This window comes from Urocitellus parryii, chromosome X, assembly GCF_045843805.1.
Source record: "Urocitellus parryii isolate mUroPar1 chromosome X, mUroPar1.hap1, whole genome shotgun sequence".
Taxonomy (NCBI): Eukaryota; Metazoa; Chordata; class Mammalia; order Rodentia; family Sciuridae; genus Urocitellus; species Urocitellus parryii.
The window spans coordinates 131,117,787-131,144,404 of NC_135547.1; the positions used below are offsets into that span (position 1 = coordinate 131,117,787).

At 64.3% G+C, this 26,618-nt stretch overlaps 2 protein-coding genes across 3 annotated transcripts in view; one reads left to right on the forward strand and one right to left on the reverse strand.

The window, feature by feature from the left end:
- Positions 1 to 4,461: 4,461 nt before the first annotated feature.
- On the reverse strand, positions 4,462 to 12,108 carry Akap17a (A-kinase anchoring protein 17A). 2 transcript variants are annotated; one of them, XM_077793760.1, is made up of 5 exons: positions 11,973 to 12,108; positions 9,802 to 10,579; positions 9,149 to 9,297; positions 6,232 to 6,472; positions 4,462 to 5,397 (listed from the first exon to the last, which is right to left on the reverse strand). In XM_077793760.1, the coding sequence occupies exons 2-5, from the start codon at positions 10,561 to 10,563 to the stop codon at positions 4,522 to 4,524; spliced, it is 2,028 nt and encodes a 675-aa protein (XP_077649886.1). In that variant the 5' UTR covers positions 10,564 to 10,579; positions 11,973 to 12,108; the 3' UTR covers positions 4,462 to 4,521. The 2 variants fall into 2 exon arrangements, with proteins under 2 accessions (XP_077649886.1, XP_077649887.1); XM_077793761.1 differs by lacking the exon at positions 11,973 to 12,108 and adding an exon at positions 11,798 to 11,812.
- Positions 12,109 to 24,297: 12,189 nt separating this feature from the next.
- The window catches only part of P2ry8 (P2Y receptor family member 8), a 19,892-nt gene continuing 17,571 nt past the window's right edge, over positions 24,298 to 26,618 (forward strand). The window contains exon 1 of the mRNA XM_026382304.2: positions 24,298 to 24,347. The gene's annotated coding sequence lies outside the window, so the exon portion shown is untranslated. The remainder of the gene's footprint in view (positions 24,348 to 26,618) is intronic.

A 26,618-nucleotide genomic window follows, 5' to 3' on the forward strand; every position in this document is an offset into this window, starting at 1 on the left:
GACCCAGCACAGGCCCCAAGGGTCCTCGTCCTCGTCCACTGTGAAATGCGCTCGTAAACACGGGGCGTCCTGATGGTGGACGACACAGGGTCCCTGACGGCTGCACAGCGCCTGACGAGGCTGCCTCCGCTTCACGACCCGGTGGCTTCAAACACGTCCCCGTCGCTTTGATACGTCTAGGAGCACCAGGCTGCGCGAGGGTCCCGGGAACCCCACCCCACCCCTCTGGGAACCTCGAGGGCGTCCCTGGAGAAGGGCCCCAGGAAGGGCCATCAGGTGACAGGGGGTCCTCAGGCCATGGCCGTGTCCTCCCCAGAGACAGAGGAGGGGACACAGACACAGAGGAGGAGCCCCGTGGGGACGGAGGCAGAGACTGCAGTGAGGGGCCACCAGTCCGGGGCCACCATTCCAGGGCCACCTGGAGCCCAGGAGCTGGAGAGGCAGGAGGAGCCCCCTGGACACCGTGCCGGGATCTCAGCCTGGGACCCTGGTCCAGCCCCCGTCCTCCGGGGTGGGCAGCTGCTGAGGCTGAAGACCCTCCCCACCCCAGTTTGCCCACGGCAGTCCTGGGACCCCGCAGCCTTCCTCCCGCGCGGTCACTGTCCAGGACACGGCTGAGGCCCGCGGAGCCGGCGGTCTCTACGGACGCCAGGCCAGCAGGAAGTGCAGGGGGGACGAGAGCGACCCTGCCTGCCCGGTCAGCCGAGGACCCGAGGACGGGGTGAGGGGGAAGGGCAGTGTCCACCAAGCTCACCCTGGGAGGCCCCGAGAAGGGACGCCCTCGGCCTGCCACCAAGACTTGGCAGCTCCTCAAGATGGCCAGCCCGGAGCCAGGGGAAGGGCAGGGAAACCCACAGCAGTGGGCGCCGCTGTCCTCCCGTGGGGACAAGAGGCCGACCTGTGACGGGTGTTCCCAGTGTGCATACCGGGTGGCTCAGGACCTAGGAAGGCCACCTCCGTCCAGGGCAGAGGCCCTCGACCCGAGAAGGACACCCAGCCCTTCAGCTGCCCGTTCCCACCGGCCCGGGGCCTGGAGGCCACGCACGCACCTTGCACCCTGGGTTCGTGGGCGCGGGGCGTTTCCTCTAGGGCGTCCGCTGTGGACGGTGAGTCCGCGGTGGACGGTCCCTCCACGGGCACCTGTCCTCAGGCTGCGTCAAGGCCAGCAGGCAACCGCGGTCCTACTCCGCTGCCTAGTGCAGGTGGCGCTCAGTGAACAGGGAGGGGCCAGGTGTCCCCTGACCACGCCCCTCAATGCACAGGGAGGGCCCAGGTGTCCCCTGACCCCGCCCCTCAGTGCACAGGGAGGGCCCAGGTGTCCCCTGACCCCGCCCCTCAGTGCACAGGGAGGGCCCAGGTGTCCCCTTACCACGCCCCTCAGTGCACAGGGAGGGCCCAGGTGTCCCCTGACCCCGCCCCTCAGTGCATAGGGAGGGCCCAGGTGTCCCCTGACCACGCCCCTCAGTGCACAGGGAGGGCCCAGGTGTCCCCTGACCCCGCCCCTCAGTGCACAGGGAGGGGCCAGGTGTCCCCCGACCACGCCCCTCAGTGCACAGGGAGGGCCCAGGTGTCCCCTGACCACGCCCCTCAGTGCACACAGAGGAGCCCAGGTGTCCCCCGGCACAGGCCACCTCCGTATAGAGTCAGCTTAGACTTTAAAAGTGTCCCCAGGTCACCGAGGTCCGGGACCCGGGTCACCTCCCCCAGGTGAGGCCCGGCTGGCCCAGTACCGGGCCGCCTTGGTCCTGCGGTCAGGAGGCAGAGCTGGCGCCCAGGTCCCTCCACACAGGGGCTGAGGGCCAGGCAGGTCCCCGGGGAGGGGAGGCCGGCGTCCTGGCCCAGGGTGGCCGTCTCCTGGCTCAGCCAGGGCCGGGCAGGGCACTGGGGACGGCTCTGGTGCCCACCATGGGGCTGCTCCCCGCCCCCAGCAGAGGCCGGGGAGGTGAGGGCGGAGGCCGGAGGGTCAGAGCAGGGACAGAGGGGGCCTGCCCGTGGACACTCGCTTCAGCGCCAACGGGCCAGCAGGGGCCCTGGGGGACGTCATCGGCAACACCCTGCAGCCCGGGCTGTGCGGGAGCTGGGCCCGAAGCCGAGGGGAGCCCCTGAGGACTTCAGCTGGTGCTGGCCCCCGGTCCCCAGGACACGCCTGGGGGCACGTGCCTGGTCTCAGGACGTCCCCGTCCTGCACCCCGGTCCCCAGGCCGTCCTGAAGGGCACTCTCTGCCATCCTTGCGACCGGACGCCCCGATGGCCGGCCTCCAGCAGGGACCCGCGGGGCCTCTCCCTCCCATATACCGTGGTCGAATGCGAAGACGCGGCGGAGACCAGGGAAGGCGCCCGTGTCCCGGACGTCACTGAGCCTGTGCACCTGGAGCCAGACGCCCGGCTGGCTGCCGTCTCCCGGGTCCAGCGGAGCCGTCCCCAGCCCTGTCCACACACCTGACACAAATGCTGTGCCCAGCTTGTCCACCCCAGGGCAGAGGCCTGCGGGGACCAGGCCGGTCCCGGTCTGAGCCGCGAGGTCAGCAGCCCTCGCCCAACACCAGACACCCCCAGCCTCCGCTTAACTCTCGGGCCTCCAAAGGGGAACGCAGGGCACTGACGGTCAGCACTGTGCCCATGGCCCTGTCTCGATGCCCCTGGACCCCCGCGCCCACAAGGCCACACACACACCCAGTGTGACATCTATGTGTCCCTCTCCCCAGGCCCAGTCCCCTCAGTGCCTGCGTGGCTCCCAGGCCAGGGCCTGTCCCCAGTATTCCTCCGGCCAGGCTGGGAGTCTGAGCACATCAGCTGGTCAGTGCCTGGCCTCCCCTGGCCACACCTTGACCTTCAGCCACATTCACTCCCTCCTGACGGTGGGACACAGGGTTCCGGTCCCAGGGTCCTCGCCTGCTGCACCCAGCTCACGGGGCTCTGCCCGCTGCCCCCTGGCCCTGTGTCCTCCTGTGCCCACTCCCGACACCCAGGGAAGCAGGGGACAGTCCTCACCAGCCCCTTCCCGGGACACACGACTCACTCATCAGGCCCACACTCAGCAGCAGGCTGGCGGCTGGCCAGGGGCAGGGGACTTAGGGAGGACCCAGGTGAGGAGAGACGCCGACGTGCGCCCTGGGACCCTTCAGCCAGGGCCACCGTGGGTGCCGTGACGTCCTGGGGCAGGCGGCCATCTGTCGGGGCTGTCTCTGGTGAATCCAGTCTCCAACCGGGTCTCGGCCCCCGCTCTGCCGGCCCACGGCTCGGCTCGGGTGGGCGTGGCCGGATGGGCGTGGCCAACAGCAGGGTGCCGCCCCCCGTGGTGGGTGGGCTCTCAGGGATGCGCGCACCAAGTGGCCAGGGGCCTGGAACCCGCAGCCCAATACCCTCTGCACCCAGGTCCACCAGGCTGCGCTGACCATGCCGTCACAGCCCCCGAGGGTGCCGGTCCTCCCGCTGTCCCAGCACGACTCCCGGGACACGGGGACGGACCACACGGAGCTCTGGGCTCCAGAGGCGGCTGTCCAGGAGGCCTTCCTGCCCGGCCTCCCCAGGTAGACGGTGACCGAGGCTCACGGGAGCACAGGAGGGACCAGCACCGGGCCCCACACCTGGGACTGCCGAGCCTCGCGGGCCAGAGCCGCACTGACCCACCAGGCTCCTGACCTCATGGCCTCGAGGGACCCGCCTCCCAGCAGCTGCCCTGGAGACGCCGGAGGACACTGGGGACACGGGAGGACCGCGGGGACACGGAGCGCCGCAGCAAAAGCACACAGGGCGACAGCCGAGTTCGTGGAAAAGGTTTATTTCACCGTAAAAAGGCAAACTGCAGTGAACACGTCCTCCCAAGGGGCGGCCAGCTACCAAGTGTCTGAGCTTCACGTCTGAGGACACGGTAGAAAACGGCGTCGGGCCGGGGCCCTGGGGCCGGGGCGCTGTGGCCGTGGCCGTCGGGCACATTCCAGGTAAAAATAATTTAGCAAAACGGCTTCATAGAAAAACCACCGCTGACCCCTCCTAGAACCGAAGCCTGTAACCAACTCGGGCTTCACCGCCCGGGGACAAAAGTGGAGGGTCTGAAGTCGAGGGGCATCGGGCGGCCTGGCCCCTGGCCGTCACCTCGGTGGCTGGCCATCCCCGGCTGCCACTCCGGATGGGACAGTTAGGACAGGAAGAAACCCAGCCCCAGGGCGGCTGCGGGAGGGGACGCCCCGGCTGGGGTCTGGAGGGTCCCGGCGGCCGGCAGCACAGGCCGGGGGCGCGCCCGGAGCGCACGGGTCTGTGTGCCTCTCCCGATTCCGAGGCAGGCGACATTAAAGCTATCGGGTCAACAGTTTCAGAGGAGAACTAAAGCTCGTGGCGCGGGGCCGACGTGGCCAGCTGGGCCGTGGAGACTGGAGAGGGACCCGGCACCTTCTTCCGGCAGGTGGCCAGGTGGCGGCCGCGGGTGGCTGGGCTGCGGGAGCCGGGCGTGGCGGTGCGCGGGCGGGCGGAGAGCGCGGAGCGGGCGGGTCCTGGCCCCTGGACGCCGGGCGCCGCCCTTCATTACCTGTTCCAGGCACTGCGGTGCCTGCTGGGGGAGCGCGAGCGCGAGCGCGGGCTGCTGCGGCGGCGGTGGCGGCTGCGCTTCCGGCTGGCGCTGCCCCTGCGCTGCCGGCTACGCTCTCTGCGGCCACGCCTGTCCTTGCTGTGTGACCTCCGCGGGCTGGCGCTGCGCCGCGGGCTGCCATCCTTGTCCTTGTGCTTCTTGTGGGAGCGCCGCTCCTGGCGCGGCCGCCCGTCCTCGTGGCTGCCCGTGCGCCGGGCCCGGCTCCTCTCGCGCGCGCGGCGGTCCTCGGCGCTGCCCTCGCGGCTGGCCCGGCCGCGGCCCCGGCTGGGCTCGCGGTTGCACTTGTCCTGCTCGGAGCGCGCCTCCCTCTTGGCCAGGCTCTGCTCGCCGCAGGCGGGGGCGCCCCGGGGCGGCTGCGCGTTGTCGGGGATGCAGGAGAGCACGCCGGCGCACCTCTTCTCGGGCGAGCCGCCCTCCTGGCCCGGGATCTCCTCGGCCGCGTTCCCGTTCACGCTCCGGGGGGCGCCGTCGGCCTCGGGGCGCGGCGGGGTCTCCTTGGGGGTCCCGGGGGGCGGCTGGCCCAGGAGCGGGTGCAGCGAGGTGGCGCCCACGCCGCCGGAGGACACGGTCTGCAGGATGTCCAGCACGGGCTGCAGCAGGTCCTCGTGCGGCCGCGCGTCGTCCGTCTTGCGGCTGAGCAGGATGCTGAGCAGGCGCTCGCGCAGCTCCCGCTCCCGGCGCTGCAGGCCGAGCGCGCGCTCCTTCTCCTCCTCCACGCGCCGCAGCTCGGCCTCCTGCAGCCGCCGCCGCTCCTCCTGCTGCTGCAGCCGCCGCCGCTCCTCCTGCTGCTCGGCTTCCTGCAGCTTGGCGGCCTGCGAGGGGAGGACGACAGCTCAGGGACTGCAAGCCACGCGGGCCACGCGGGAGCTAGAAGGACTGCCTGGCGGCCAAGGCCGGGGAGCGGAGGACGTCACCCGGGGCCTGGGCCTGCAGAGGTGAGGCCGCCTGACCATCCCGGGTTCCCGGGGACAAGCGGTCTGGTCGCCCGGGGGCAGGCGGGCTGGGCCTCGCCCAGCGCCCCAGGCGCCCCACCAAGCCTGCGGTTAGGGCGCAAGCGGTGGCCGCCGCGGGAGCGGAGCCGGGACTAGGCGGCGGCCTGGCCCGGGTTAGTGTCTTCAATATTCACCATGGACGGGAGCTGAGCTGCCCCTCTGGCCAGGCTGCTTCCCGGGGACCTGAGCACAACTGCAATCAGACAACAGGTTATGGGGCGCCGCCGGCTCCCCGGGAGCTGGACCACGGCCCTGAGTGCGCTCAGCGTGGCCGGACTCACCGGGAGCCTCGGCAGGGGCCAGGCAGCTCTGGTCCGCAAGGCTCAGGGCCCGGGCCACCGCACCTGTCCGGTCCCGCCCAGGGACGCAGGTGCAGCGGGCGCCCTCCTACAGTGTGCTCTGCCTCCTCCCCACGTGGGCGGGCGGTCAGGGCGGGCACGGAGGCACCGCCAGAGGGGCACGAGGGGCAGCCACCTGGCCATCAGCAGGCCACACCTCCAGCCGCGCACCAGCCTTGAAGGTCAGCACGCCCCTCCCAGGGCCGGCCACAGGCAGGGCTCTCCCGGGCACGGCTGGGTCCCAGGGATGGCGCCCAAGGCCAGGCGCGGAGGACCCCCGCCCCCAGGTCGGCGCAGCCGCGCCCGCAGCTGGTACCTTGGCCCTGCTCAGCAGCTCGGCGACCAGGCGGAGCGACTGCAGGTTGCGCTGCGCCAGCAGCAGCTTGCGCTCCTCCAGGCGGATCTTCTCCTGCAGCTGCCGCTGCTCCTCCGCCTGCAGCTTCTCCAGCTTCTTCTGGCTGCGCCGCGACTCGCGCTCCCGCTGCTTCTGCTCACGCTTACGCAGCTTCTCCTCCCTCTTGCGCTCCCGCTCCAGCTCCTCCAGCGCCTTCTGCTTCCTGTGGGGAGCGGGGGCTGCTGGGGCCGCTGCGCAGACCCGGAGCAGGGGCGAGGCTGGGGGACACCCCCAGAGATGCAGCCCACCAGGGACCCCTGGGAGGGGGTGGGGGGGGGACTGGGGAGGGGGCACCCAGTCTGGCAAGGGGGGGCCCACCCCGGCCCACCCCACACCAGGGGCACCTGGGGCACCTGGGGCCCAGGCCAGCCGCTCAGTCCTGCGGTCGCCCTCTGAAAGAGGGCACCCTACGCACGGGCTCTCGGCCACAGCGGAGACAAGACAGAGGATCCAAAGGGAAGTGAGGCACAAGCCTGCTCGGCCAGTACCAGGTGGCCAGCAAGACCACAGGGGCGCGCCGCCTCAGCCGTCCAGCAGAAGCACAGGTTTGCGCTGACGGGACACAGGTCCCTGTCACCTGGGCTTGGGCAGAGGCGGCTGCCCCCGGGCTGCTCAGGAGGAAGAGGCAGAGGGCAGGACCCCCGAACACCCAAGGAGACCGCCCGAGTGACAGGCGGAGGAGAAGGCAAGAGGCCCACTGGTGCACAGCCACCTGGGGACGAGGCCTCAACAAAAGCCAGGCCACCAGGACAGAGGAACACTGACCACGGGCCTGGACCCGACAGAAGGCTGGAGAGCCTGGGGGAAGGACTCCTCCTGTCCCCTCCCACTGTTGGAATCCAGGTGACAGTGACCACTGCAGACTCCATCAAACTGCACCCTGAACACCGGCTAGCGGTGCGGCCACCCGCCCCAGCAGCCTGCAGCTGGTCAGCCAGGCCCTGGGGCAGCCCTCGGAGCCCTGTTTTCGATTTCCCTGGGGATGGGGACACTGCAGGAGGCCCCTGGTCTCAGCCAGGCAGAACCCAGGGGGCTGCTGGGAGCAGAGGGCTCCCCACAGGCTGTCCCGCGGGACCCCAGAGACCCTGGCGGTCCCCACAGCAAGTCCCCAGAGCCTCAGCAGGCAGACCACCAGGACCCTGGCCCCCGAGAGCAGGATCAGGGGCACAGAGGGACGCAGGCTCCCAGAGGACGGGAGGACCGACGACCAGTTCATCGCACCTCTGCCTGGCTTCAAATTCCCGCAAACCAGCTGCGTGGACGGGCCCAGGCAGACCGTCCACAGGCCAAGAGGGGGACCCACTGAGTGCCCCCAGCCCAGAGACGTGGCACAGCCACGAGACGGGCCCCAGGAGCTGAGAAGGGTCCCTGCTCCCAGCAAGGGGTGGGCACAGCACCAAGGTCAGGAGGGACCCAGGGGCAGGAGCAGCCACGGGAGCCATGGCACCCAGAGGTCCCCATGCCACACGGGCTGAAGTGGGGGCAGGGTCACAGCAGTCCCTGGAGGTCCTGCGTGTGGCTGCTGCCTGCAAGGGTCCCAACCTGGTCACCCAATGAGCATCAAGTCTCTCGTCCTTGTTGAACCTGACTCCCACCGGGCAGAGTCGTGGGAGCCTCCTGGGCCCCACTCTGGCCAGAGGAGAAGCTTTGGGGGTGCTCTGCCGCCCCCCAGGCCAGCTCGCCCCTCGGCCTGGCCTGCCTCTCCCCGGCCGGGCTCCACAGGGCGCCCCTCACCCTCTGGCCTCCTGTCCCCCAAACTGACGCCCCCTCCCCACCGGGCCATCTGCCCTGCAAGGCCATGACACGGCCATCTCCCCAGGCCCCCCATCTGGTGAGGGGACGGAGGCCCCGCTCTGGTCATGACACATCTGAGCTGCTTTCGGGAACACCCAGGAGCTCCTGCCACACGGGGAGGCCCGTGGGAGGGCCACAGCCTCCGGCTCCAAGAACAGGCCCGGGCACAAGAGACCAGAGCCTGTGGTACTGCTGCCACCCGAGCCCCTGCCCTGCCTCCAGGCTCTGTCCCAGATGCAGGACGCCAGGCCCCGTGGTCACCGTACGACCCAGAGCACCTGTCACTCAACTCCAGCTCCGCCAAGGACAGCTGGGCCCAAGCACACTGCGCCCACGGGGCTCGTCCCCAAGGCTGGGGGGGCAGCTCAAGATTCCTGGGGTCACACAGGACGGACCCTCTGTGGAACCTAGGGCTGCGGCCGCTGGAGCCACTGGGCACGCGTGCGGCACCGCCCACTCATGCACACCCAGGCAGAGCCCGGGAGCACCTGAGAAACCAGGGGAACAGTGGCCGACGGCGGGGAAGAGCCCCACCCCGTGGGCAGCGCGCACGCTCAAGGGCCAGCAGCAGGGCACGCGGCGCCACAGAGGAACCGCAGCTCGTGGTGGGCAGTGGACCTGTCCCCGCCCGAGCTGCACGGAACTGCGCCCACGTCACGGCCAGTGCTGTGCCACAGCGGCAGGCGGCCCTGCCCGGGTGGCCCTGTCAGCCCCACGACAGCCAGAGCCCCCCACGCCTGCTCCGTGGCCTACGTCCCCCCACCTCTGGTGGCACCCGCAGCCCCCACCCACGCAGGGCGCAGCAGGGTCCCCGCCTCAGGAGGCACAGCCCGGGTTCCGCAGACGTCCCTCCCACGGGCGCTGGCCAGCAGGGGCAGGGCAGGGCAGGGCGGCGTTCGCCCACGGTGGGCCACGCTCACGCACGTGCTCACGCACAGCCACCGCGCACGCAGGCCTCCAGAGGCAAGCTCAGGACACACGAGCACGCACGGGAGGCAGCACGGCACGCACGCTCGGGCACGCGCACGCAGGCAGGCCCGCGTACCTCTCCTCGGCGCGCTGCCGCTCCTCCGCCTCCTTCTCGCGGCGCTTCTGCGCCTCGCGCTGCCGCTCCAGCTCCTGCAGCTTCTGCCGCTCCAGCTGCCGCTTCTTGATGGAGGCGTCGCTCAGGTGCTTGGTGGAGTCGAAGGAGACCTTGAAGCAGGACACGGGCCGTGGCGGTCTCCGCAGGCACCTGCTGCCCTGGGGACCAGCCGAGCGACCTGGGCCCTGGCCACGGGGCGCGCCACCCCACAGTGGTGTCCCTCCGCGAGGCAGCGCGGCCCCCAGGAAGCCACAGCCCTGGGCTCGGGTCAGCCCACCGTGCCTCTGCGCCTGCCCTCCGGGGACTGCGGGCTAGCTCGAGGGCACCGTGTGGCACCCCTCCCTGGCCAGGCCACCCTCCCCTTCAGCACAGCCATCAAGCGGGCCTCGTGCGAGCACTGTCACCAAAGCCCTGCTCTGGGGCACGTCCGCGGAGTCCGGGGTATCCAGGCTGGAACCCGGTCTGAGGGACCCCTGGGGGCAGCAGGCTGCCCCGTTTCCCTGGTTCAGTCCCCCTGCTGGCCCCCCGCTCCAGGGCTGTCCCCAAGAAGACCGGCGCCTGAGGCTGGCCTCTGGGAACCCCCTCCCCTCCCCCACGCCGGGAGCGCCGCCCACCTTGATGTTGCAGGCCACGGCCTTGCCGTCCTCGCCCTTGAACATGAGCTTCATGCCGCGCAGCGCGCTCATGGCCTGGATGAAGCCCACGTACTCGCGGTACTGCACGTAGGCCTCGAAGTTGAGGTGGCCCCCGAAACTGAAGGTGTGGAAGTTGCGGCCGGTCATCTCCTCCCGGTAGGGGTCCAGCATGGGGATGTCCACGTTGCGGATCTCCCCGAACTTCTCGAACACCTTCACCAGCACCTGCTCGCTCGGCTTCTCCGAGCCCGACTCCTTCTGCGCGAACCACTTGCAGGGCAGCCCCTCCAGGTGGATGGTGTCCGGCCGCTCCCCGGGCAGCGTCTCGTTCATGTCCTTGGCGTCGCGGAAGAAGGAGTCCCAGTCGTGGCGCGTGGGGAAGTCGATCTTGAACTCGGCGGCGCGCACCTTGAGGATGTCCGAGAAGCCGCTGAGCTTGATGGTCTTGCCGTCCAGGCAGGCCAGGAAGGACCGCACCAGGCTGCGGTTCTCCACCTCGCCCTCGAAGCGGATGAAGTCCATGGTGCTCTTGGAGATGCGCAGCGTGGAGAACTGGTGGTGCTGCACCATGCCCTTGAGCCGCTCCATCACCTCCCAGTTGGAGATGGACTTGCCCGGCTGCTTGAGCTGCGGCAGGGCCACGCTGATGGTCATCTTGGTGATGGGCTTGAGGTACAGGCCGTAGGAGGGGCACAGCTCCACGGCCTCAGACGTGTCGTGCACGATGGTAGCCGCGGCCATAGCCGGGACCTGGGGCCTGAAACACAGAGCGCAGGTCGGGGCAAGGCCAGGGCCGAGGGGACCCAGCGCTCAATTCAGAACTTGAGCCCAGGGAGCAGAGACCGCGGCCCTCCCCGGTCAGGGGCCTTCCTCTGCTGAGAACGACTTGCGTATTGACTTAGTCCCCAAGAGTGGGACGCGAAGGGGAAGGCACTGGCCGACTGAGGCTCTCCAGGGAAAGTAAGGACCCTCGGCCTCCAGGACTGGACACCTGCCCCAGCACCCAGTTCCCCAGGATGAACATGACCAGTCCCCCGTCCCGGGCGCAGTAGGTAGGGGCAAGCCGGACAGGCCGACTCCAGGGGAAGGTGCAGAGGACACCAGGGGGAGGAAGGGACAGAGAGCCCTGGGCTCCCGCCACTGGGAAGGAGGTGGCCCTGTGGTGGCCCTGTATGTGGTTTGACGACAGAAAAGTCAGAGGAAACAACCCGGAACACGGACCCTGAGGGCTCACTGGGGGCAGGCCAGCACCAGTGACCGCAGGGCCTCTCCAGAGCCCGGACTGGGACCTGGCCCGCGCCTCCCAACCACCCAGCCCTGCTCTGCCGGTCAGCTGGAACTGCTGCAGGTGGACGGCCACCCACACCTTCACCTGCAAGCTCCCCGCCAGGCCCTGAGGCACAGGACACGGCCTGCCCTCCACCGCCTGAGGCCAAGATGCAGGGTGCCAGGGCAGGGGACACCACCTGCCCAGCAGGAGGGCCTGTGTGGGTGTCTGGACAGAAGCCTGTGACCCTCCCGCAGGGCTGCAGGGCCGCACCAGGCGACTGACCCGGAGCCAGGGCAGCTCTGCCACCTGCCAGTACCCCGCCCCCGGCCTCCCGGGGACGACCACCCTTCTGTCGTGCCGCCCGCGACCCCGGTGGTCCCTAGAGCCCCTCCCCCCGCAGGGAGCCCAGTACAGCGGGTCACCGCGGACCTCCGCGGCCCGTGCCCCCACGTCTCCCGAGCCCTGGCAGCGCCGTGCAGTGCAGCGGCTCGGCCCGCGGCCCCGGAGCGACCCCGCCGCCGCCGTCACCGGGGCCAGCCCCACCCCCACCCTCCGGGCACCGCCCCCCGGCGCCCCGGGCCGCGAGCCCCCAACCCCCGCACGCCGTTGGCCACGGCCACCCTCCACCCGCCCGGCGCCGGAGTCGCCCCCACGACCCCGCGGGCCCCCAAAGCCCCCCGAGCCCGCCCCGGAGCGGCTCCGCACCTCGTTCCCGGAGCGACCAGGTACCTGCCCCGTCCAGGCCCCGCCCCGCCGCCAGGCCCCGCCCACCGCCAGGCCCCGCCCCACCCCGCCGCCAGGCCCCGCCCCCGCCGCGGCCCGGCCCTCCCAGGGCGGCGGTTGGGGCGGCCGGGCCGGCGCCAGAGCGCGGCTCACTCACCGGCGCGGGGCCCCGCCTGCGTCCCGGCCCGCCTCCGCCGCTGGCCCGCGCTCCCGCCGTTCCCCGACGGCCCCCGGGCAGGCACTGCCTCCCCGCCCGGCGCCGCCACCGTCCGCCGGAGGCGCCCCTGACGCGAACCGCCGCCGCCGCCGCCCGCCCCCTGTGACGCACTTCCGCTTCCGGAGCGGGACTCGCGGAAGCGGACGCGCGGCGGCCCCAGGCTGCGCCTCGGCGCCCTGGCACCGCCCCTAAGAGGCGGGACTTCCGGGCAGCCGGAGGCTGCCCTGCGCGTGCGCGCGTCCGCCCCGCCCCCACGCGGCCACCTGTGGCTGGGTCAGAGTGGAGGGCTGTCGCAGGGGTCCCGACGCAGCTGTGCAGCCCCCGTGCAATGGATCCTTGGTGTGAAACCGTCCAGGATGTATCTGTAAATCCCACAGGGAAATAAAGTAGCAGGATTGTGAATGACAGGTCATATGCTAATGCACTGCATGCCATCCAGGTCATGGGCCTGTGTCATTGTCACTGATGGGTGACAGGCCCACACGACCATGATTCTGTGACTCAATAATGGGATGCGTGAATGCCATGCAGTTCTCCCCTACAGGGGGATCAATACTACGGTGGTTAGTGGGGTGACAGACTAACCTAGGACACGGCAATCCCAGGTCGTAGTCCTCGGGGACATAGTGAAACTGCACAGCTAATGCGACGTGCTCGTGCAAGGCGACAGAGTATGCCTAAGTGCCACGCCAGGCAATGCCACGGTCTGGAATCTCCTCGTGCACTTCTCAGCTGATGGCGTGCTCTAGGTACAGTCCACGAGAATGACCCCATGGGTAACAGGATCCCATGATACCTGGGTGCATGGCCCGTCGTCGGGCCACCGTGCGCACGAGCTCCCTGGGATGAAGTCTATAGTGCAACAAAATCCTGTGACACGATCGTTCGTGATAGGCCACGTTCTAACCGGGTGTGTGCGGTGAGTTCCCGGGGATCCATTTCTGCAGCAGAGTAAAATGCACGAGGTGATGGTTCCTGATATACCTAATTAACATGGTGTGCGTGAGTTCCCTGTGACAAAAGTGCATAAGAAAATCCTGTCATCGTCAGTGACACATAAGATAAATGATACCCGAACTCCCGTCAACCTCACCCCCACGGCTACTCTAAGAAAACCCCAGAACACGGTGCCTCCTGGTATCTGAGATACTGACGTCGCACACGAAAAGTCCCTGCCAGAATTCGGTGACTCAATAATGGGATTAGCGGATGGGACCAATCCCTCACGCATGTCACTCACCCGCTCCCGATTAGTACGTCTAACGTCAAGGACTTCTTTGGTGGGGACTGAACTGTAGCCTGGGAAGCTCCGACCATCTGCCCGATTCTTGGCAAGCCGCGGCGGGGTGACCCTGCCCCAGATCTGTCACAGGATTCCCAGTGACGTCACCCTACCTTGGCCACCTGTTCAAAGGCGTCACGCCCCGACTTCCAAATGTCCCCGGTGTTTGTGTCATGCTGCCTGGCACGTCTCTGGGCCAGTCGCCCCTGAGGAGCTGCTAAATTTAGAGGCTGCGTTTGCAAAGCAAATTAACAGGTGACCTGGGTGGGTTCCCTGGTCACCAGCCGGCACCTAGAGGTGGCACATGCATAGCTCATGGGCTCCCCTCCGGTTCTCTGTGCAAGGGAAATGCGATATATCACCGTGTGCCACGAAGGTGTCCAAGCAGGTGACCTCTAGCTAGTGAGACGAGGGTTTGCCCTCGGTGGGCCTGACCTAATCAGGTGAGCGCCTCCCCCCCCACCCCCACCCCAAGAGGGTCTAGAACTCAGAACTCAGAAATCAGAAGGACGTCCATCCATTTTACTCCTGCAGCCTCGGTCTCCCTAACCATGGGCCCTCTCTCTGGGTCCCTGTCTCTTTCCCCAGAACGGCTCCCTCCCACTAGGTGGCACACGCGACCTTGATGCACCAGGCCAGGAGGTGGTGGCCATCCTCTTGTGGACCTTGCCCTTACAAGGTGACAGTCACCCTGGGCACCTCACCCGCTGCTAGAATATTCTCCACCCATCCCGGAGCTTCCGATGTACCCGTCTGTCTATCCTCCTCAGCAGGACAGACGGAGCAGGGCACAGAGGTGTCACGGAAGTGACCACTCTGTGAGTCTCCGTCTGGACGAATCTGTCCTCTCCTGGTGGTGGGTGCGCAGACCAGTCCCACTTTTCCCGGGGAAGTCGGAGCTCCGTTTGGCCTGTTCATTACCATTCTCAATGCTCACCCGCCACCTTTGACTCAGCCACCGCTCGGCCGGCACCCCTCCCGCAGAACTGTCCCCCGTACAGGGCACACAAAGTTGCACATACTGCATGTGCATGCATTAGCCCCCACAGGCACGCAAGGTCGGTGGGCTAGAAGCATCTATGCAGATATGCACACCGGTCTGCTTCAATCCAGCTGGCGGAAAATCGGGGCGTCCCTGAGATCACCCATGAGCTGCAAAGAAATCAGGAACCACATTGCCTACGGCTGCAGGTTCGCTTTAGGGGAAAGATGCATCTTAAGGTCAGCCACGGGGCCGGGCGCGGTGGCCCACGCCTGTCATCCCACCGGCTCTGGAGGCTGAGGCAGGAGGATGGCGAGTTCAAAGCCAGCCTCCGCCAAAGGGAGGCCGTAAGCAACTCAGGGAGACCCTGTCTCTCAATAAAATGCAAAATAGGGTTGGGGACGGGGCTCAGGGGTCGGGGGCCCCTGAGTCCAATCCCTGGTATATAAAAAAAGAAAAATATATATATATATATATGGGGGCCCATATCTTTGGGTTAAATTTCCACCGCCCCCAAACCCAAGCCAAAAAGAAAAACAAAAATAAAAAAAGTGCATCATCTGCAAATCGATTCTTGGAAGCAAACTGCAGAGATCAAGAAGGGCCAGGAAGAAGGGGGGGGGGACTCTTGGGGACGAGCAGGAAGCAGAAGAGGGGACCCGCGCTTTCTGAAGAGTCGGGGAGAATCTGCAGAAAGTTCCGCACCCAGGTGGGGCCCCTTTCAGAGGTGACTCAGCCGCACTTCCCCCTTCCCTGGGCCGCGGTCTGTCGGTCTGTCACGCCACCCGCCACCCCGCCACCCTGCCACCCCGCCACCCCGCCACCCGCCAGAGAAGCGAGGTGTTTCCTGCAGCCCGTGTTTGTTGATGGACTCGGTTCCTCCTCCCTCGGCCGCTTCAAAGGGGGACCCTCCCCGCGCACGCGGGTGGCTTTGTTCCAATGCATGAAGGGTCCCCCTGCTTGGGCGCTGCTGTGTCCGAGTGTCCCCCAGAGCGTCCGAGGTGGAAGGCTGGGTCCCCAGGGTAGCAGTGTCCAGCAACGTGGCTCTGGGGAGGGGACTGGATGGTCAGGGCTCTGACCTCACCAGTGGGTGAGTCCAATGGTGGATCCGTAGCTGGATGGACCCTGGGGACCGGTGGGGACTGCAGGAAATGGAGGTTCGTTGAGGCTATTGACGCCTTAGGGACATGTCCTCGGGGGCCACAGGGCATCCTCAGCGCTATCCCTTCTCTATCTCGGCTTCTTGCATTCCATGAGGGGACCAGCTGCATCCCACCAGTCCCTTCCGCCATTTTGTTCTCCCTCCCGGAGACCCAAAGCCAAGACTCCAACCAACCAGCCACCGTGGATTGAAGCTTCTGAGACACCGAGCCCACCGTTGCCCAAGGAGCACATTCCATCTGGTCCCAGCTGCTGTGTGCTCAAGCTTGCCTCGTTGACCAGAAAGGGGAGGGACATAGTGTCCACGGGGGCTTCGATGCACAGAAATGAACCTGGAGCTGCCGTCAGGAGCTCAACCCCGACGTGCAACTCTCAGCAGAGACACAGCATGAGGAAGGACTGGGAAGCCTTTCCTGGACCAGGGTGGACGTCCACCATTGACCAGGAGCGAGGCCCGAGGGTGCCGATGGCCTTCTCTACCCAACTCCCGATCCCCAGGGTTGGGGGGAAACCTGGCGGAGAGCAGGGGTGGGCGTCCTGGTCCTGCAGCGTTGCATGGAAGTAGATATCTCTACGTGGGCTCTGCAGCCCAGGAGAGCAACCGCCATGGGAGATGGACGATGGACCGTCCCTGCATCTATCCACTCGCCCACCCACCCATTCGTCCATCAGTCTGCCCGGCTCCTCTGTTCACCTTTCCCCCATGCACTCATTTATCAGCCCAGCCAGCAGCGAACAGCCTGGCCAGTCCTCTGTCCATCCTCCATTCACCTTCCGTTTGCCCATCCATGTACCCAACCACCCATCAGTCCACCCATCCATGTACTCATTTCTCCATCCATCAGTGTATCCATCCACCCATCCACCCATCCACCCATCCACCCATCCACCCATCCATCCACCCATCCACCCATCCACCCATCCACCCATCCACCCATCCACCCATCCACCCATCCACCCATCCACCCATCCATCCACCCATCCATCCACCCATCCACCCATCCACCCATCCACCCATCCACCCATCCACCCAGCCACCCATCCACCCATCCACCCATCCATCCATCCATCCACCCATCCATCCACCCATCCATCCATCCATCCACCCACCCATCCATCCACCCATCCACCCATCCATCCATCCATCCACCCATCCATCTATCCATCCATCCATCCATCCATCCATCCATCCATCCACCCATCCACCTGTCCATCCATCCCTCCGTCCAGTGGGTTGAGGGGGGACTAGCCCTTGGAGGCGTGGTGGTCCTAGCCCTCACCGGCCACAACCCCGACTTGGCTCACCATCCCATCGTCCTCTTCCAATTCTGAAGGACGGAGACCCCCGAGCACCATGGAGCTGTTCCTCCCGCAGAGCGCGCCTGGTTCCCGCCCTCCAGAGAGGATGAGGAAGCTTCTCCAGGGGAGGCTGCACACGAAAGGGCTTCCCCCTCGGCCAGCGGTCAGCGAGGCCAGCGTGGCCCACGAGCTTCCCCATCTCGCCCTGTGCTGCCCCTGGAACGTCCTTCCCATCACGCATCGGCCTCGTTTGGAGCCTAGATCTGTGTGTTCTTCTCACAAATTACGTGGAACCTGGATGAGGTAGTTAGAAGGTCTCTGCCCTTAGTGACCGCGTGGCGGGTAAGAAACGGAAACTTCCAGGTGGAAAATACACCCTTCTGGAGGCTCCTCCTGCCTCCCCCAGCTCCTGGGCTCCAGGTGGCCCTGGGCGGGTGGCCCCTCACTGCAGTCTCTGCCTCCGTCCCCACGGGGCTCCTCCTCTGGGTCTGTGTCCCCTCCTCTGTCCCTTGGGAGGACACGGCCATGGCACGAGGGCCCCCTGACCCAGGAGGAGCCCATCTCAGGGTCCTTTGCTAATGACATCCACAAGTGACACCCCACAAGGTCCCACTCACAGGGACCTGAGGATACGACATGGCCATATCTGGGTGACAGGGGGACGGGGCATCAAAATTCAGCCCACGACCCTGAGCCACTGGAGATTTGGGGAGAAAAGTGTCTGGACAAAGCCTGGAGCTGTGGCTAGCAGGACAGTCCACCTGCCTGTCCCTGGTGGTGGAGTCCACGTCCATCTTCTCCCTTTGGGGAGAAGATGACAAAAATCAGGTGTCGTCCACAAGAAAAGAGCCAAAGCCACCGCTGTGGTTAATTGTTAATACCGAGTGAGGTTGACGGTGACGATCTGGGGAAGATAGCGTCATTGAAACCGTAGCCCGAGCAGAGCGGGAGGGACAGTGCCAGGAGCTCAACGTCGATGTGCAAGGGACGCTTGGCCGAGGTGGGCCCCTGGACACAGGTATCACTTCCTGCGTGAACAGCGGAAACTCACAGGATCAGATAAAACAGCCGGAGAGGAGATAAGGACTCGAGACTGCGTCTCCCTGGAGGGAAGTGACGTCCCCCATGTGGCCCAGCGAGTCCCGGGGAGGGGACGCGTCCCCTTTTGTAAACAGCATGCAATTCAGAAGACACTGATCAGGTCCTGGGCCAGGGTGACCCAAGCCAGGTGGCGGCAGAGGGAGGTCCCGGACAGTGGTCCCTGTGTCCAGGGCTCCAATGAAGAGAGACACGGGAGGGCACTGTCCTGCAGGGTCAGGGAGCCAAGGTCTGACCTCAAGGACAGGGACTCTTCTCCTGGAGCTGGGTCCTGTGGGGAGGACGGGTGGGGTTTGTAAAGAGCAAGAGTCCCAGTGACCAGGAAGGCTCCATTACAGAGACCCAGTTGATCCATCATGGTTCCATCCACCCATCCACTTATCCACCCATCCACTTATCCATCCACTTATCCACCCATCCACTTATCCACCCATCCACTTATCCATCCATCCACTTATCCACCCATCCACTTATCCACCCATCCACTTATCCACCCATCCACTTATCCACCCATCCACTTATCCATCCATCCACTTATCCACCCATCCACTTATCCACCCATCCACTTATCCACCCATCCACTTATCCATCCACTTATCCACCCATCCACTTATCCACCCATCCACTTATCCACCCATCCACTTATCCATCCACTTATCCACCCATCCACTTATCCACCCATCCACTTATCCACCCATCCACTTATCCACCCATCCACTTATCCATCCATCCACTTATCCACCCATCCACTTATCCACCCATCCACTTATCCACCCATCCACTTATCCACCCATCCACTTATCCACCCATCCACTTATCCATCTACTTATCCACCCATCCACTTATCCACCCATCCACTTATCCACCCATCCACTTATCCATCCATCCACTTATCCATCCACTTATCCACCCATCCACTTATCCACCCATCCACTTATCCACCCATCCACTTATCCATCCACTTATCCACCCATCCACTTATCCACCCATCCACTTATCCACCCATCCACTTATCCACCCATCCACTTATCACCCATCCACTTATCCACCCATCCACTTATCCATCTACTTATCCACCCATCCACTTATCCACCCATCCACTTATCCACCCATCCACTTATCCATCCACTTATCCACCCATCCACTTATCCACCCATCCACTTATCCACCCATCCACTTATCCATCCACTTATCCACCCATCCACTTATCCACCCATCCACTTATCCATCCATCCACTTATCCATCCACTTATCCACCCATCCACTTATCCATCCACTTATCCACCCATCCACTTATCCATCCACTTATCCACCCATCCACTTATCCATCCACTTATCCACTCATCCACTTATCCACCCATCCACTTATCCACCCATCCACTTATCCATCCACTTATCCACCCATCCACTTATCCATCCACTTATCCACCCATCCACTTATCCACCCATCCACTTATCCACCCATCCACTTATCCACCCGTCCACTTATCCACCCGTCCACTTATCCATCCACTTATCCACCCATCCACTTATCCACCCATCCACTTATCCACCCATCCACTTATCCACCCATCCACTTATCCACCCATCCACTTATCCACCCATCCACTTATCCATCCACTTATCCACCCATCCACTTATCCATCCATCCACTTATCCATCCATCCACTTATCCATCCATCCACTTATCCACCCATCCACTTATCCACCCATCCACTTATCCACCCATCCACTTATCCACCCATCCACTTATCCACCCATCCACTTATCCATCCATCCACTTATGCTTCCATCCATTTATCCATCCATCCATCCACCCATCCACTTATCCATCCATCCACTTATCCACCCATCCACTATCCACCCATCCACTTATCCATCCATCCACTTATCCACCCATCCACTTATCCACCCATCCACTTATCCATCCACTTATCCACCCATCCATCCATCCACCCATCCACTTATCCACCCATCCACTTATCCACCCATCCACTTATCCACCCATCCACTTATCCATCCACTTATCCACCCATCCACTTATCCACCCATCCACTTATCCACCCATCCACTTATCCACCCATCCACTTATCCATCTACTTATCCACCCATCCACTTATCCACCCATCCACTTATCCACCCATCCACTTATCCACCCATCTACTTATCCACCCATCCACTTATCCATCTACTTATCCACCCATCCACTTATCCACCCATCCACTTATCCATCCATCCACTTATCCACCCATCCACTTATCCACCCATCCACTTATCCATCCATCCACTTATCCACCCATCCATCCACCCATCCACTTATCCATCCATCCACTTATCCACCCATCCACTTATCCATCCATCCACTTATGCTTCCATCCATTTATCTATCCATCCATCCACCCATCCACTTATCCACCCATCCACTTATCCATCCATCCACTTATCCATCTATCCACTTATCCATCCATCAGTCCACCTCTCCATCCATCCATCCAACTATCCAGTTATCCACCCATCCATCCACTTATCATCCATCCATCCATCCACCTCTCCATCCATCCATGCAGTTATCCATCCATCTACTTATCCACTTATCCATTCATCCATCCACCCATCCACTTATCCATCCATCCATCCATCCACTTATCCATCCCTCCATCCACTTATCCATCCATCCACTTATCCACTTATCCATCCATCAGTCCACCTCTCCATCCATCTGGTTATCCATCCATCCACTTCTCCATCCACCCATCCACTTATCCATCCATCCACTTATCCACTTCTCCATCCAACCATCCACTCATCCAACCCCCCGTCCACCCTCCCACCCACCAAGTGCCCTTGCCCATCACTTGCCGGTCTATCCATCCGTGCAGAAGACAGGAAGATGGACCTGGAGCCCCGTCCCCATCCTGACCACCACTATCATGCTTTCCCGGGACCCTCCTACTGACCCCAGGGCCCTGCAGGTGATGGCGGATCACAAGATGAGGGTCACCATGCGCAGTGTGTCCAGTATGTGCGCAGAGGCCCTGACTGCATCCTCGCAACTGGACGCTGCAGGCCTTCAGGTGCCCGTCGCACACCACGGACACCCAACCACACCCGGGGGAGCCGACGGCTGCACACCCACCAAGTGTGTGGACCCTGGAGTCACCTCCCTCTGTCCCTGCTCAATGCAAAAAAAAAACCAAATGGCGGACGAGCCACGGACCTTGCACGTTAGGTGGGAATCTGTCAGAGTCCAGCTGGTTCCTGGCCAAGCCCAGAGGCCGGAAAGATGTGCAGGTTTGGGGCACGGTTCATTCTTTTTTGGGGGGGGGTCATTTACATAGTTTAAAGACACACAGAGAATTGGAGACGTGGATGGCACAGATGCGCGTGGAAACTCAGAGCCTATTTTTAACGGAACGTTTTGAATCTGGGCACGAACCAGACGTTGTTTTCCTCTTTTGGACTTTACCAGACGCTGGCTCCTACGAAGAAGGGCCGTGTTTGACAATTTCTCTCTGCCGAGAATGTCAACTCCTAATGCTCACTTGTGCACCGTGGCGCAGCATTCCGTCCTGGTGGGTGGCTCGGATGTCCGGGGCACCTCTTTTTGGAAGCAAATTTTAAGGGACCCCCCACACACACCCACACACACACACACACACCCAGGTCCTTCAAGGAACCAAGATAGTCTCTGGCCAGAGCCAGCACGGTCAGATCCCAACGCAACCCACTTTGCAGCAGATGTCCCTCGGTCCCTCCGTTCCTTTTTCCTGGTTGCATACTAATCCACAGCCTAGCTGAAGGGCGCCCTGTGTCTCTACTCCTCCACGGATGGACATTGGGAATGGTCCCTCCCTTTGCCTACTGGGCGCTCCTGTGAGCAGGGCCACCCCCTCCCTGTTTTGCATGGCATTCACCCAAAGCACACAAAGGTGGTGCCCTCTGCATCTCCAGAATCCCAGGCCCCTGCCTGTGGAGATTCCTTCCTCCTGGGGCCAGCTGCATGCACTCCACCCCCCGGGGTGTGCAGGGTGCCCCTGAGGTGTGCCCAACCCCTGCAGAGGAAGGCACCCGAGAGGGAGGTGACAAAGATCAGGGTCTGCGGTGCAGCCTGGCGGAGGGCGTGGTGCGTCCTCTTCCCATGCGGGTGCATCCGGGGCTCGGGGTAAACAACTCGGTGCAGGGGAGGGAGCGGGGAACTGGGTCACTAGGAAACCGCCTCCCGGGTACCGCGGGGCTCCTGCAGGACCCGAGCTGGGGCCACCACGGCGAAGCCCCGGGGTCAGCTTGGCTCGGGAGAGGCCGCTTGGAACCGGGGCTGTGCGCTGCGGCGTCCTGGCGCGCGCCGAGGTCGGCGTCTTGGTGAAATGATTGGCAACCGGCACCGGGCTCCTGCCTTGGCTCCCGCAGGCTCCGAGCCACCTGGGGGGGGGGGACTGGTGGCCCCGGGCTCCGTGTCCTGCCACCTCCCTGGGGGTGAATCGGTCCCTTTCCCCTGATGCCTGGGGACGGACCCTGGGTTCTCAGGATCAGGTCTTGGTGCACGATTGGTGCAGCCCCCGCAGCCCCCAGCTCTGGGCTGCAGCCCCAGGTCCAGGAGGGGCAGCCCGGGGTCAGCTGAGGCTTCTTCCTGCTCCCAGAGGGCGCCTTCTCCTGGGTCCTCCAAGGTGGACGGGCAGGGGGCTCTCGGGTCTCTCGGAGAAGGACCCCCGTCCCCAGCCCTATTTTGCATTTTATTTAGAGACAGGGTCTCCCCGAGTTGCTTAGCACCTGGCTGTTGCTGAGGCCGGCCTCCAACTTGCAATCCTCCTGCCTCAGCCTCCAGAGTCTCTGGGATAATAGGCGTGTGTCACCGTGCCCAGAAATAAAAAGGACCTCAATGACGATGTCCATACTGGGAAGAGAAGGTGACACCCACCCAGCGTCTCAGCTTCATCTTGGGGTTGAGACAGAGGAGGAACTGGGCAGGCGTGGACAGGTCAGCGTCTCTAAGTGTCTGGGACACCCTGTGGTCTGGGGGCCCCAAGGTCTGGCCCTGGGAGGAGGTGGCTCTGGGGAGGTCCCTATGGCTTGAGGGGGGATTTGCATGTGCTCAGGAGGCTCCTCCATCAGACCCGGGGGTCCCCGAGGGGGGCCGTGAGGACATCTTCTAGGTCCACTCCAGCGGTCTCAAAGGAGAGGCTGTGGATCTTGCCTCAGTCTTGAAGGCCGCTGGGATCCCCTGGGGAACCCGCCTAGGTGTCCCACAACCCATGAACGGATTACTCAGCCATGAAGAAGAACGGAAGGATGGCATCTGCCGGTAAAATGGATGGAGCTGGAGACTAAGTCTGTCCCATGCCATGTTACAATTTTTTTTTTTTTTGCTAGTGACTTTGCTGTTGGGAGGCCCTGCTGACCCCGTGCCTAGGACGGTCCGGCACCGTGTACCCTCTAAGGTGCCCCTTGACGAACCGAGTCAGCATCGTGCACCCAGCAGCAAGACCGGGTGGTGGTGGGTGGAGGGACCCACCAGGGGCTCAGGAGGGCCTCAGGGTATCCACGCCCCCTCCCAGCTGTCCCCAGCGCCCAGGGGGGGGGGATTTGCAGAGCATGACGTCACAGCGATGCACCACCCCCGGGGAATGCCCCGATTGAGCCATCTGCAGCTCATGTGGGTGACACGGCCCAGGGGCTGGTACCTGAGATGCCACCCGAGGGGGGTCCTGAGATCGCCAGGTCCCGGGCACAGTGTGAAGCCCGTGTCCAGGAGCAATGGGTGGCAGGCAGTAGTGACCCCAGGCCATTGACATGTGACATTCTAGCTTCCTACGACACAGATGTCGCAATGCGCGCAGCTGCTCAGCCCGAGAGGAAATACGCTCTGCTCACAAATAGACATATTTTTTTTTACTTAAAAAATAAATTTAAAAAAACGGAAATTGGTCCCAACTGGGACGATGAGTCCACCTTAGAAAAATAAAATGCTTCCTCCTTTCCCTGGTGGCGAGGTCCAAGGCGCGGGTGGAGGCTGCAGGGGGCCCCCTATCCTCCGTGGAGGCCGAGGATCTGCGGAGGCAGGCGTGGCAGCACGGGCGCGCCGCCGGCGGCTTCTCGGTACCAGCGAGCGAGCGAGTGCAGTGTGACAGGAAATTTCAACATAGGTTTCCTTTTCCACCTCCACTCGCAAGTCCCCAACTGCGGTCGCCAGGGCTCGCTGTCGCTGGGAGGTGGACTCTGCAGAATTTGCATTTGGAGAGGGCGGCGCGGGACGCATGGCCGGCGAGTGCACTGCAAAAGCCGGCGGTGCACGGGCTGCTGCTGCCACCACCGAGACCCAGGGGCGCTTCCCGGGGACCTGGGTGCCGACACGGGCTGACTCAGAGGCACTTGGGGGATTCTGGCTTGGGGAGTCCAGCGCTCCGAGGCTGGTTGGGGAAGCTGTCTCGGATCCTACTTTGTCCCCTCCCTGAGACCCTGCCGCAGGGAGCTGTAACTCTGGCCGCCACAGGTGCAGGTAAGCCGCCGTGTCCTCACTTGTGCGCCTCGGCAGGGGACAGAGAGCGAGGGTCCAGCTGGGAATTGGGGGCACAGATGAGAAGAGATCCAAAACCTCATCAGGGCGCTTTGCAAGGTCGCAGCCCGAGTTCCCCAGTTATTCTGCTTAGAGGGGACCCCCAGAGAGGGTCCTGAGAGAGGTGGGCCCCTGGGTCCCCAGCCCGTGGCGGGAGCCGGCTCTCCAAAACCGGGTTCCCTGCGAGTTTAATCAGAGCAAAGAACGCGCGCGCGCGCCAGCCCAACCGAATCCACTGAGCTTCCGAAACGGGAGTTTCAGGCGACACAAACAAGACACCCCCCCCAGCCCCGCGCCGCCGTTGGGGTCACATTCTATAAAGAGAAACCACAGTCCCGAGGTTCTGTTTTTAAAGTCAAAAAGGGGATTTTTTTGGGGGGGGGTTTCTTTTCTTCTTCTTCTTCTTTTTGTTTTGCTCCGCGCGCTCCTGTGTGTGTGTGTGTGGTTTGGTGCCCTGTGAGCAATCTTAAGAGGGGTCCTCGGTCAAAGGCTCCCGAGTGAGTGGTGCGGAAGCCACAGGGTGGGGGTGTGTGTGTGGGGGGGGAAGGGCACCCTGAGCGATCCTGTCAATCTCTCTGTCCTCGTCGCCTTTAGCAGTGGGACCCAGCCGCTCAGGAGGCTGGGGCAGGAGGATCACACGTTGGAGGCCAGCCTCCGCCCGCCCGTAACGTAGTGATAGTCTCATCAGCTGAGCGAGACTTGGTCTGCGTCCCAAGGAAAAGAGATCAGTAGGTCAGGGAGGCGACTTGTTGCCCTAGGGAAAGGACCCAGGTGTCCCCTAAGGGATGAGGAACCGGGGTGCCCAGACAGAATCCCAGGGCTGACTGCTGGCCTCGCACTTGGCTTGGAGTGGGCGGTGCGAGACCTCAGCTTCATTGTTTCAGAACCTTTCCGCTTCGGGAGGAGGGTGCTGGCTGGTGGACACCCGCTGGACAAATCCCCAGTGGACAGAGCTCTGGATGCGCCCGGGGAGGCACCCAGGGGGCCCACGTGACCCCAAGGGTGCAATACGGCGCTGGGTCCAGGTTTCTGACTGCTTCCTGCCCCGCCGTCCAGGGGAGTCCAGGGGACTGAGAGTCCCCGGGGAGGGAAGAGGGACAGCCTGACCCTCTGGGGACCACCCACCCGCACGCACGGGGCCCTACCCAAGTTCTGACTGTGTCCTAGGGTTGGTGGGCGGAGAAGCTAGCAACCGAGCTGAGGGAGGGTGGCCCTGTCCTCCGAGACCCGTGTCTGCTCCTGTCCCCTTCCCCCGGCGCTCCCCCCAGGGCGCGCCCCTCCGCGTTGAGCTCGAGGGTCAAGAAGCCCCTCCCCATGCACGGCCTGTGCCGCTCCAGCGCCCCCTCCCCAGGCGCGCCCCCTCCCCAAGCACCACCTTCCCAGGGGCGCCCTGCCCCTCGCAACCCCTCCCCAAGTGACCCCTTCCCAGGCGCGCCCCCTCCCCAAGCTCCACCTCCCCAGGGGCGCTCTTCCCCCAGCAACCCCCTCCCCAGGTGACCCCGTCCCCCCTCCCCAGGCGCGTCCCTTCCTGGAGCTCCGCCCACCTCCCCAGGTGACCCCCTCCCCAGGGCGCCCCGTCCCTAGGCCGCCCCTCGCGCACCAGCCCTCGGGGTCCTGCCCAGCTCCTCTCGGCCCCTGGTGGCGGCGGGCGGCGCTGCAGGTGGCACGAGGAGCCCAGCCCCCACCTGCTCCTGCTTCTGCGTCCCCTGCTGAGGGTTTGTCCAGGGCCCCTGGGCAGCGCAGAGAGCCCTGCCCCCCTCCCAGGGTCGCTGCCCACCGCGAGGGGGCTCCGAGCTTCCCCGGTGTCCTCGTTGGACACCCGGGCGGGTCCGCACGTGCTCCCAGGACAGGAGGGGAAGGAGGGGCTGGCCAAGCACAGAGGTCCAGCAGGCTAGCAAGACAGAGGTGGGCTTCAGGCCAGGAGGGTTCAGGGTGAGCAGGGATCGCTGAGGGCTTCCGGGGAGCCCTGGGGCTTGCTGGGCCAGGTAGGAAGTGGACGGAGAGGACCACTGGGGGACAGTGCATGCGTGTCCCAGATGGACCATTGCCACGTGCAGATGCCAAGGTGCCCCCATCCGGTGGGTGAGACTCCATCAGCAAATCCCCAACATTGATGCTGGAAGATTGTAGCTGGAAACGGATGCCCCTGGAGCCGCGCTGTGGGAATGACATGGCAGAGTCACCAGGGTGGTGGGGACAGGGGGATATGGCAGG

What these genes read in the sequence shown, in the direction of transcription:
- Akap17a (XM_077793760.1), bottom strand. Translation starts at nt 10,563, where the DNA reads ATGGCCGCGGCTACCATCGTGCACGACACGTCTGAGGCCGTGGAGCTG. An exon ending in CCGTGGCCTGCAACATCAAG is followed by an intron (nt 9,298 to 9,801) that starts GTGGGCGGCGCT and finishes TCCTGCTTCAAG; the next exon opens with GTCTCCTTCGACTCCACCAA. An exon ending in CGGCAGCGCGCCGAGGAGAG is followed by an intron (nt 6,473 to 9,148) that starts GTACGCGGGCCT and finishes CGCTCCCCACAG; the next exon opens with GAAGCAGAAGGCGCTGGAGG.